This window comes from Ambystoma mexicanum, chromosome 11, assembly GCF_040938575.1.
Source record: "Ambystoma mexicanum isolate Mex_15411 chromosome 11, UKY_AmexF1_1, whole genome shotgun sequence".
Classification (NCBI taxonomy): Eukaryota; Metazoa; Chordata; class Amphibia; order Caudata; family Ambystomatidae; genus Ambystoma; species Ambystoma mexicanum.
Genome location: NC_090934.1, coordinates 252,262,279 through 252,274,051, shown reverse-complemented (window position 1 = coordinate 252,274,051; position 11,773 = coordinate 252,262,279). Strand labels below are relative to the sequence as shown.

Below are 11,773 nucleotides of genomic sequence, written 5' to 3'. Positions count from 1 at the left end.
GGCATGAGCGGGGGGTGGCCGGGAGGGGTAGACACACGGGGCATGAGCGGGGGGTGGCCGGGAGGGAGAGAGACACACGGGGCATGAGCGGGGTGGGGGGAGGGGAGAGACACACGGGGCATGAGCGGGGATGGGGAGAAGGGGAGAGACACACGTGGCATGAGCGGGGGGTGGGCGGGAGGGTGAGACACACGATGCATGAGCAGGGGGTGGGCGGGAGGGAGAGACACACGGGGCATGAGCGGGGGGTGGGCGGGAGGGAGAGACATACGGGGCATGAGCGGGTGGTGGGCGGGAAGGAGAGACACACGGGGCATGAGCGGGGGGTGGGTGGGAGGGTAGAGACACAAGGGGCATGAGTGGTGGGTGGTGGGGAGGGGAGAGACACACGGGCATGAGCGGGGGGTGGGGGGAGGGGAGAAACACACGGGGCATGAGCGGGGGGTGGGCCGGAGGGATAGACACATGGGGGATGGGCGGGAGGGATAGACACATGGGGCATGAGCGAGCGGGGGGTGGGCGGGTGGGAAAGACACACGGGGCATGAGCGGGGGTGAGCGGGAGGGATAAACACACGGGGCATGAACGGGGGGTGGGTGGGAGAAATAGACACACGGGGCATGAGCGGGGGATGGCCGGGAGGGATAGACACACGGGGCATGAGCGGGGGGTGGGCCGGAGGGATACACACTCGGGGCATGAGCGGGGGTTGGGCGGGAGGGATAGACACATGGGGCATGAGCAGGGGGTGGGCGGGAGGGATAGACACACGGGGCATGAGCGGGGGTGGGCGGGAGGGATATGCACACAGGGCATGAGCGGGGGGTGGGTGGGAGGGGAGAGACACACAGGGCATGAGCGGGGGGTGGGCCGGAGGGATACACACTCGGGGCATGAGCGGGGGTTGGGCGGGAGGGATAGACACATGGGGCATGAGCAGGGGGTGGGCGGGAGGGATAGACACACGGGGCATGAGCAGGGGGTGGGCCGGAGGGATAGACACATGGGGGATGGGCGGGAGGGATAGACACATGGGGCATGAGCGAGCGGGGGGTGGGCGGGTGGGATAGACACACGGGGCATGAGCGGGGGTGAGCGGGAGGGATAAACACACGGGGCATGAACGGGGGGTGGGTGGGAGAAATAGACACACGGGGCATGAGCGGGGGATGGCCGGGAGGGATAGACACACGGGGCATGAGCGGGGGGTGGGCCGGAGGGATACACACTCGGGGCATGAGCGGGGGTTGGGCGGGAGGGATAGACACATGGGGCATGAGCAGGGGGTGGGCGGGAGGGATAGACACACGGGGCATGAGCGGGGGTGGGCGGGAGGGATATGCACACAGGGCATGAGCGGGGGGTGGGTGGGAGGGGAGAGACACACAGGGCATGAGCGGGGGGTGGCCGGAAGGGGAGAGACACACAGGGATTGAGCGGGGGGTGGGCGGGAGGGGAGAGACACACGCGGCATGAGCGGGGCGTGGGCGGGAGGGGAGAGACACACGGGGCATGAACAGGGGATGGGCGGGAGGGGAGAGACACACAGGGCATGAACAGGGGGTGGGCGGGAGGGGAGAGACACACGGGGCATGAGCGGGGGTGGGGGAGAGGGGAGAGACACACGGGGCATGAGCGGGGTGGGGGGGAGGGGAGAGACACACAGGGCATGAGCAGGGGGTGGGGGGGGAGGGCGAGAGACACACGGGGCATGAGCGGGGGGTGGGGGGAGGGAGAGAGACACACGGGGCATGAGCGGGGTGGGGGTGGAGGGGAGAGACACATGGGGCATGAGCGGGGGTGGGGGGGAGGGGAGAGACACATGGGGCATGAGCGGGGGTGGGGGGAGGGAGAGATACACACGGGGCATGAGCGGACATGAGTTCGTGTGCAGGCGGCAGATCCTGCTCCTCGGCCCTCCGCTGGCCACCGTGTGCTGATGGTGTGAGCGGGGGGCTGGAGGAACAGGGGAGACACGGAGCATGAGTGGGGGTGGGGGGACAAGAAGGACACACAGGGCATGAGCGGGGCTGGGAGGAACAGGAGACAGACACGGCATGAGCGGGGGTGGGGGACTTACTGTGCTGGCGGCAGATCCCGCTCCTGCTGACCTGAGAAAGCCTCTCATGCGAGGAACAAAGATGGCTGGCGTCTCTGAAGCCACGACACACTGCACGCTTTCACCGCTTCCAATGAGAGAGCACGTCAGATGTCCGCGGACATCACGCAAGCTGCTTGCCCAATCACCGTCCTGCCCGCGGACCAAACAGGGAAGTGTGTCCGCAAAGCGGACACAGATATCACAATTTTTTTTTACCTACTTTTTGGTCATTTTTTAAAAAACTACTGGACGGATTTTCACCAAATTTGCAAAAGCACGCTTTCGGGACCAAGCCACTGCTCCTGGTCCAAATTTGGTGAAAATCTGTCCAGCGGTTTGGGCTGTAGACGCGAGCAAAAATTTGTTTCCATTCAGTTTATGGGAAAAAAAAAGTTTTGGGACCCACCCCTATAACTTTGCCCCCCCTAGACGAATCCTCACCAAACTTTGCAAAAAGATTCAGAGTGACCCAAATACTTTTTGTGCAAAGTTCAGTGACGATTCGTCCTGGGAGAGCGAAGTTATATATATATATATATATATATATATATATATATATATATATATACATCCACAATGTTCCATAACGTGCTGCACTCTGCCTGCACTCTGCCTGCTTTCAGCGGGTGCTACGTTATCAAGGTTTAATGAACAAACACCTTGCAACACTCCAACCAACTACTCACGAACACAAAGCTATTTATAATATATCAACTGCATTGGTAGTGAGTAAATAGTAACGGAGCACTCGACCCAACTTAAGTTAGCACCAATCTTTATAAGATAAAATCACATCTTACATAAAACGAGTCTAAATCAGCATGGATATACATATGTAGCTTCAGAAGCTCTCCGCTTTACGCCACGCGTTCCACCCCTTAGCAGGGACTTCTTCAGGCTAAGTAATACAATCTCTGTTTCCCGAGCCCTTCTCTATTTCTAAAACTTTCAAGAAGTCATTACTCTACACGGTCATGTGACTGCCCTTCACAGCCTCCTTCGACTAGTTTCCATAACGGCGGCCATCTTTGAACTATTTACGCTAATGTAGCTTTATATGCCCATTATTCGTGAGAAACAGTTAGTATTTTTTTCAAATGGACATATATTAATATCTTCACGTATTTCTTACTCGTATTCAAGGATATTGCATATAATAAACCTTAACTTTAGGCTTGTTTATAAATTAACAATACCATCTCAGTATGATCCTGTGTGGTCTGAGTTCTTAGCTGACATATTTTATGGAGCCCATTTCTTCATGCGTCGGCACTGTTGGTCTTTGAAAATCAACGGTACGCATCAATATCTCTCCAATTGTCCAATTGTGGCTATTTCCAAGATACCATTCGTACATACGTCCCGCCCATATTGTTGTCGCTTTTTCTTTTTTCAACTGATCCACAGCGCAAAGGTATCTGGTCTATTTTGCTTATTAGTTTATCTTTAGGCTGGGTTGAGTGTCCCAATCATTGCAGTTATAGTGGATGCAATCTCCTGTTTTTTGAAACGGTGTAAAACTTAATCTCACTTAGGAGCGCGCAGTGTCCCTTTTGTTCAACACTTACCCTGTATAGCATATTTAAGACAATACTTGGTGGAGAGAGTGGCACAATCCAACGGATCCCCTAAGTAATGGAAACTGTGCAAGAATATCGTCTACGCAAGTACACTGATTCTTCAAATGTCATCGTTATTTTAGGGATCCGCTGGATTGTGCCGCTCTCTCCGCCAAGTATCATCTTAAACATGACCAAACGTCCTTGCGTCTAGAGGACTTGTGGGCTAGTTTGTGCTACGTTTCTTCATAGTCACATGTCCCAACCAGTTTGTTTATCCATTGGTTGTGCGTGGGTGTTGATTCATCCATCCATTTCAATGTAATACATTTGCAAGAAAAAAGCAGCGCTAGCACAATACATCTACCAAGTAATGAGTGTTTAGGAGGACGGAGGCCGACATTTAACACTTCAATTTGCGTAATAGCTACTACTGTGTCAGTGATTTTCTGTCCAAATTTTGCAATTCATCGACATAGCCAGGTCATATTTAATAGTTTATCCTTAAGCTGCTAACATTTAGGGCATGCATTCGATGAGGTGGGATCAAACGTATGGACTTTCAGGGGTGTATAATATGTCTGGTGTAAGAATCTGTATTGTAGCGCTTGATGTTTGTGGTTTAAAGAAATGTATCTTGTTTGCCAGCGCATTTTCTTCCATTGTTAGTCATCTATGGGGATGCCCAAGGACTGCTCCCATCTCCTCCTAGAAGACCTGCCCCATTATAGGAGTTAGCCATAGCAATCTTGTAAAGAGAAGAAGCAGTTTGCGAGGTGGTACCAGTATTCAGTAGGTATTCAAAAGGGCTGCTTTTAGGCTCCCCCGGTAGGTCTGGGAACCTAGCTAGCAGTTCACTCTCGATGTGGTTGTGTAACAGTGTAATGGCTAGGGGGGGTGTGTTTGTTCACAGAACTTAGCCAAGTATATAAACTATCCTCCTGTAAAGAAGTCCTCTAACCTCCTAAATTTACCATCTCTCCGGTTACGCCTTCTGCTGTCCCTGGTTTCTATCACCCCTCTTTTCTGCCTATTACGGAAACTGATGTACTTCTGTCCATATCCCGGTCACATCCTACTGCTGCTCCGTTTGATCAATTGCCTGCTTCCCTTATTAAATCTATTTTCCTGCCTTTACTCCTTATCTTACTTCACTTTTTAATCGTTCTCTTTTGTGTGGGCTCTAGCCTTCCACTTTTAAGAAACCCTTCCTAAGCACTTCTGATCCCTCTAACATTCGTCCTATTTCCCCCTTGCCTTTTCTTTCCAAAATTCTTTAGCACCTCCCTCCTTCTCAATCTGGTTTTCTCCCTATCTCCTTTACAGAAACCTCTCTCCTCTCTCCTCTCTGTCTCTGATTCTATTCTTCATGCGCTTCCTCACAAACTTTCCTCTGTTCTTCTCTTGCTAGATCGTAGCACTGCTTTTGACACAGCGGATCATTCTATTCTTCTTTCTACACTCTCTTCTTTGGACCTTTCTGATTCTCCTCTTCAATGGTTTCACTCTTACTTGTCTAATCATTCTTTTGCTGTCTCCTGGAAGGGTTCTACTCTCAGTCCTTCCTTCTTTCTTTTGGTGTTCTCCAGGGCTCTGTTCTGGGCCCTCTTCTTTTCTGTCTTTACACTTTTTCTTTATCTCACTTGATTCTTGACTTTAGCTTTTAAGTTCATTCATATGCTAATGACATGCAAATGTGTCTTTCTTTTCCCTTATTTAATGACTCCATTCATCATTATGTAGAGGAGCTCCAAAATAAAACCTGCACTCCAGTCGCCCATTTTGAAGTACTAGGAACGTTCACACCGAGATATGTGACGTGTGATGAGCAAATAAACCAGCAGAGAGCCGCAGTAGGGCTCTGCCCAGTGCCTATCAGAAGAACAGCACCTATTGAAGTACCGATACACAGAAAACCATGGACAGTAAGGTAGCCATTGAGAAAACCATACCAACAAATGAAGCGAAATAAAGATTGCCTAAGTACAGTCCCGGAAGAAACCAAAAACGTGTTAATGGAAGGCGAATGGTGACATCACGAGGACCCGGACAAACTCACAGATAGAAGAAATGACGACCCGAGAATGACACAAAGAGACAAAACGCCATGAGCAAGGATATCGTGAATGTACAGTAAAAGAACAATGTCCAAATGTAAGAAAATTAAGCTGTAAGCAAAATGAAGATAGTTGACCAGTTTACACCTGTAAATATGCTTGGAACCGCAAGAAAGCTAAGAAAACAGTGCGGCTTGCTATGCTTAGTAGAATAGTAGTGCGGCAAGTGGCATTATACATAATCTACCTCAAACGAAGCACATTATTTTAAGTATATTTCTACTTTGCACAAGAAGCAGAATCAACCCAGGTTACTAAAGGCCAGATGAGAAAGATTCATATTTAGCAAAACGAGAAGAGACGACTGAAACGAAAGAGGCGAACAGTAGCTACATCTAATTGAAACTAAGAACAGAATATCCTGCCTCTGAAAGGTCGAGATAAGAAGACAAAGGCAGGTGGCGGGTGAAACGAGAATCAAACACACAAATTAAGGGAAAAGAGACAAATTCACGGTGTAGGAATCACGTGACCAGCCAAGCAAGAAGAATCGAGAGCTCACACCTACGCTTGGCACCTGACCAGGCGGAGCTATCAGAACTTTTCCAGACAGAAGATGCAGTCTCGAGGCCAACCACAGTGAAATAATTGACACATGGCTACTAAAGTGATGATTGATTGTAACCATAATCGGAGGAAGGTTGGGTAACTAAGGGGCACCCTGCACCTGGCTGACCATTCTGCATGCTGCTAAGCGAAGTGGAAAAGTATGCATGGGGTTGGTGCCAACCCAATCACAGTGGACCAAGTAATCTAGGGTCCTATAGTTAGTAGAACCAATGAAATGTCGTACTTTTAGTGACGTCTACAGTAGTAATTTTTGAAGGAAGGGCTTAGACGCCCACCTGACAATGTTTACCCAATCCCCTCACTCCGTTACCATATACAGATATAGTACCTATAGTAAAGTTACCTTTTCCTAACCAATAGAATTGCATATTAACCTTTGAGTGTTACACGTCAATGATGACGATTTTTGAGTATAAATGTTACAACTTAGACATAGGGTACCCTACACATTATATAATGTACCTCATATTGTCCAACCTCATATTGTCCAACCTAGTACATCTGAACACCTTAATTATACTACTGGGATTATACATCATGCCACCTCTTACTAGTACAACAATACAACCACCTATGACACAATGCAACATAGCCGAAAGAAATGCAAGACTACGAGCACGATTACCTAGAATCTTTGATCCTCTTATCAAATATGAAACTAACAATAATCGAACTATAATGACCACGGAACCCACTCCTAAACTTAGCTCTCATAACTACAAAAGCTATAACAAGCTTCAAATAAATAGAGACAAAAACCTCACCCCCACAGCATTAATAAACCTTACTTCCTCCCCACCTACAAACTCCATACCCAAACTTAAAGGAGCCTTAATAAACGCTAGATCCCTAGTCGCCCATGCCATAGAAATGTCTGAAGTCATCACCACTGAAGACTACGACTTCCTAGCCATAACAGAAACATGGCTGCACGAGGCATCAGGCCCAGCACTATCCTTAGCTGACCCTGACAACTACACTATCCTCAGAACAGATAGATGTGGAGCCCGAGTTGGCGGACTAGCCATCATCGCCAAAACCAAGCTTGATATGAGACTTACTCCCTCACCAACTATTGAATCTTGCGAGATAATGTCTACTAAAACTCCCATAGCTAACTCTCAAACTCTTAACCTCCACTTGATATATAGACCTCCTGGTCCTATCAAGACCTTCATAGAAGACTTATCTACCATCCTCTCAGAAAACCTCAAAGGCACCACCCAAGCGATACTACTCGGTGACCTTAATATTGGCTTCAATGATATCAATGACCCACAAGCCATAGCAGCATCCAACATCCTGACGGAACTGGGCTACACCCAAAGAGTGCTTGAACCTACGCATATCAAAGGGAGAACCCTAGATTGGATTGCTGACCATAACTGTAAAATCTCCACCCCCACTATCTCACCTCAAATATGGACAGATCACCATTTAATCTCATTTTCCTTGGACACTACAACCCCTAAACTGCAACAACCATGTGCACCACCCGCACCTACCAGAAACAAAAAAAATATGACACTAGACAAACTACTTCCCGGTATCCTGCCCACGCTGAACGCTCTACCTAACAACCTAAACCCGAATGACTTAGTGGAAGAATTTAATAACATCATGAACAAAACCCTTGATGACATTCGCTCCACTTAAGTTGAGAAACAGTAAACCACAGAGCCACCTGAATAACTGGTTCACCCCGCTCCTATAAAATCTTAGATTAGAAAAAAGGAAATGGGAAAATACGTGGAAAGCTCACCCCACTCCGGAAAATAAACTGAAATTAATTAACATTTCATCTCAATACAAAAAAGAATTCATCTCAGCCGAACAAGAGACCTATAACAACAGAATTACACAAGCCAATTCAAGTACAAAAGAATTGTTCTCCATACTTAGAGAACTGGAAAATCCTATAACGCCCCAAGATAACTGCATTAAAAATAAAAAATGGTGCTCCGAAATTCAGTATGCATTATCTAACAAAGTCCTAAACCTCCAAAAGAAAATAGAACTAAAACGAGAGACCTTAGCCTCTGCCACACTACTCTCCACCAAAATACTTTCCAACCCCAAACCAACCACCCAATTCCACTTCTCCAAAGTCTCTAAATTAGAGGTGGAGAAAGTAATACTTGGTCTAAAACCGTCCAACTGCAAAGGAGATCTTTGCCCAGCACAACTCATCAAAGATGCCGCACGAGACCCAGCACCTTTCATCACAAAGCTGATTAATGCCTCATTCACCTCGGGCACCATCCCGAGCAATCTAAAAGAGTCCTGGGTGCTCCCTCTCCTTAAAAAGGCAACATTAGACCCGGCTATACCCACTAATTACAGACCGATTACTACTGTACCGTTCCTCTTGAAGATTCTGGATAAGGTGGCATACATCCAAATTCAGAACTTCCTGGAACAAAACCAACTACTAGGCTCCCGTAAATCCGGCTTCCGTCCACTGCACGGCACAGAAACGGCATTGATTGACCTAAAAGCCCAAATAGACAAAGTACGAGACTCTGGAAAACCAGCTCTTCTCCTGCTATTAGACTTATCTACTGCATTTGACCTAGTGGATCATAAAGTCTTGTGTGACCACTTAGACACAGTAGCACACTTCTCCACTGAGGCTATAGCGTGGATCCAATCATTCCTTAGTGACCGTACTATGAGGGTCTTTTCACCTACAGCAGCTGCAGACCCCATCCCCATCACCTGCGGCGTGCCACAGGGATCCTGTGTTTCACCAACGCTATACAACATTTTCACTAAGCCCCTGTTTGATGATTTGGACCATATAGGTATCACATATACTAACTACGCTGACGATACCCAGATCCTCCTCCCACTTACAGGGGACTATGAAAAGGACTTAGCTCTAGTGAACAAAATTTACAGCATCGTTCAGGCATGGATGGCAACCCAGGTCTGACCGGGCAGAATGAAAGGCACCCGCGAGCAGAGCATTTCGGATGCGCACATGCACTGTTGATAATGATGCCTGTGCATCCAGCATCCCCATTCCCATTGAGCCCGATTTCAAGTGCCAAGGAATGGGCAAATACCTGGTCCAGCAAGGCCATAATGACCCAGTAATTGCCCATTTCTGGCCGCCGGGAAAAATGCAACTCCGGCGGCAGCCGTGCCTGTACAGGCACAGCTACCACCAAGGTTTTTTTTGAGGCCCAATGAAATGCTGGGGTATGGTTTCGTTAGTTGGTATTTAACTATTTTCTTGCTCCCAGTAAACAGCAGGTTTTTAAACTGTTGCCATAGAAGAGGAAATCTGAAGATACTATATACACTATCACTATAACTAAGCAGCTGCTTAGCTACAAGAGGAAGCGTTCACAAATAATAAAAAGGGTGTTTTCAAAAATATAGCAAGTTCTTTAAAAATATAAACTAGAGTACTTAAAATATGTGAATAAAGGTCTTTATACAGTGCGCTGTAACTATATACAAAAGTCTTACTTTGGCTGCAATTCTTGGGTTCTGTACCTGTAGATGGTCAGCTGGCAGGTAGGCAGGGCAACAGCAGCGTGTTGGGGGCCCCAAGGTCCTTGTAAGCTTGGATGCATATGCTAGAAGCAGCCCAGTGACTCAGCAGCAGTGTAGGGGCGTCTCTTCAGGTCTTTATGGCTGGGCTGCGTATGTCAGGAACAGCAGCGTGTCGGGGGCCCCAAGGTCCTTGTAAGCTTGGATGCATATGCTAGAAGCAGCCCAGTGACTCAGCAGCAGTGTAGGGGCGTCTCTTCAGGTCTTCATGGCTGGGCTGCGTATGCCATGAACAGCAGCGTGTTGGGGGCCCCAAGGTCCTTGTAAGCTTGGATGCATATGCTAGAAGCAGCCCAGTGACTCAGCAGCAGTGTAGGGGCGTCTCTTCAGGTCTTTATGGCTGGGCTGCGTATGCCATGAACAGCAGCGTGTTGGGGGCCCCAAGGTCCTTGTAAGCTTGGATGCATATGCTAGAAGCAGCCCAGTGACTCAGCAGCGGCGTAGGGGCGTCTCTTCAGGTCTTTATGGCTGGGCTGCGTATGCCAGGAACAGCAGCGTGTTGGGGGCCCCAAGGTCCTTGTAAGCTTGGATGCATATGCTAGAAGCAGCCCAGTGACTCAGCAGCAGCGTAGGGGCGTCTCTTCAGGTCTTTATGGCTGGGCTGCGTATGTCAGGAACAGCAGCGTGTTGGGGGCCCCAAGGTCCTTGTAAGCTTGGATGCATATGCTAGAAGCAGCCCAGTGACTCAGCAGCAGCGTAGGGGCGTCTCTTCAGGTCTTTATGGCTGGGCTGCGTATGCCAGGAACAGCAGCGTGTTGGGGGCCCCAAGGTCCTTGTAAGCTTGGATGCATATGCTAGAAGCAACCCAGTGACTCAGCAGCAGCGTAGGGGCGTCTCTTCAGGTCTTTATGGCTGGGCTGCGTATGCCAGGAGCAGCAGCGGCGTTGGGGTCCCCAAGGTCCTTGTAAGCTTGGATGCATATGCTAGAAGCAGCCCAGTGACTCAGCAGCGGTGTAGGGGCGTCTCTTCAGGTCGTTATGGCCAGGCTGCGTATGCCAGGAGCAGCATCGGCGTTGTTTGCAGTGTGGAAGTCCACCTGGCAATTGCTTCACTGGACTGGGTATGCCAGCGGCGGTACGGGGAGTCTCGGAGGCCCGCCTTGGCAGGAGGTAGGCCTTAAGGATTTACATGGCACTCCCCTTCCTGGGCCGGATGCACTGCCTAGTTTAGAAGCAGCTCGTTCAGGGCGGTTGCAAATGTTGGGTGCTCCCCACCAGGGAAGCGCCTTTGAAGTAGGGTGCTGGGAGGTGGCGGTGACTGTGGCACTCCCCTCCCTCTTAGGCGGAGCACCACACTTCAAACCTAGGTGCAGCGGTGAGCTTATCCCAGCAAGATCAACCAGGCCACCAGTTTGCCTGCAGCACTGAGTGGAGCACCTCACCCTTCTTCCTAAGTGAGGGTTAGGCTTTTTTCTGTTTAACTGCATGCCGTGAGCAACATCCTCTTTTTTTTTTTTTAGAATGAATGGTCCCCCGCTTGCCAGGAGATACTTAATTATTTCCCTTTTCTGTTCTTTTTCTTATAGGGGGTTACATATGTGTTTTAGCATTAAGAGTTTTTAAAGGGGCCATGCGAGCCACATACCTGTGAGATTTCCTACCCCTCATAAATAGGACAGTACCATTCTCAATGGCTAGTTTCTATTTTTCCAGCCACGTAGCCGGTTCTGGACAGCATCTCAACACCTCCCTTTTTTGACTAAATCATCCTTCTTGTCATTTCTTGAGGAGTGTCCTTATTTTCTTATTACTTTCCAGTGGTTGTTTCACTTGAAGCCACATTTCTTTGGGCATGCCATTTAAAAACATTTCTTAAAACATTCTCAGCTGCAAATCTATGAAGCTGACCTGCACAGAGCCTGTGAG

At 49.0% G+C, this 11,773-nt stretch overlaps 1 protein-coding gene across 1 annotated transcript; it reads left to right on the top strand.

Annotated features, from left to right (window-relative positions):
• The first annotated feature begins 3,328 nt into the window (after nt 1–3,328).
• LOC138503334 (uncharacterized) lies at nt 3,329–9,729 on the top strand. The gene is made up of 2 exons (XM_069622963.1): nt 3,329–3,515; nt 5,404–9,729. Exon 2 carries the CDS (start codon nt 6,741–6,743, stop codon nt 8,001–8,003), a length of 1,263 nt encoding a protein of 420 aa, XP_069479064.1. The 5' UTR covers nt 3,329–3,515; nt 5,404–6,740; the 3' UTR covers nt 8,004–9,729.
• Nucleotides 9,730–11,773: the final 2,044 nt, after the last annotated feature.

Coding starts and splice junctions, on each gene's coding strand:
- LOC138503334 (XM_069622963.1), top strand. CDS start 6,741: ATGATGACGATTTTTGAGTATAAATGTTACAACTTAGACATAGGGTAC.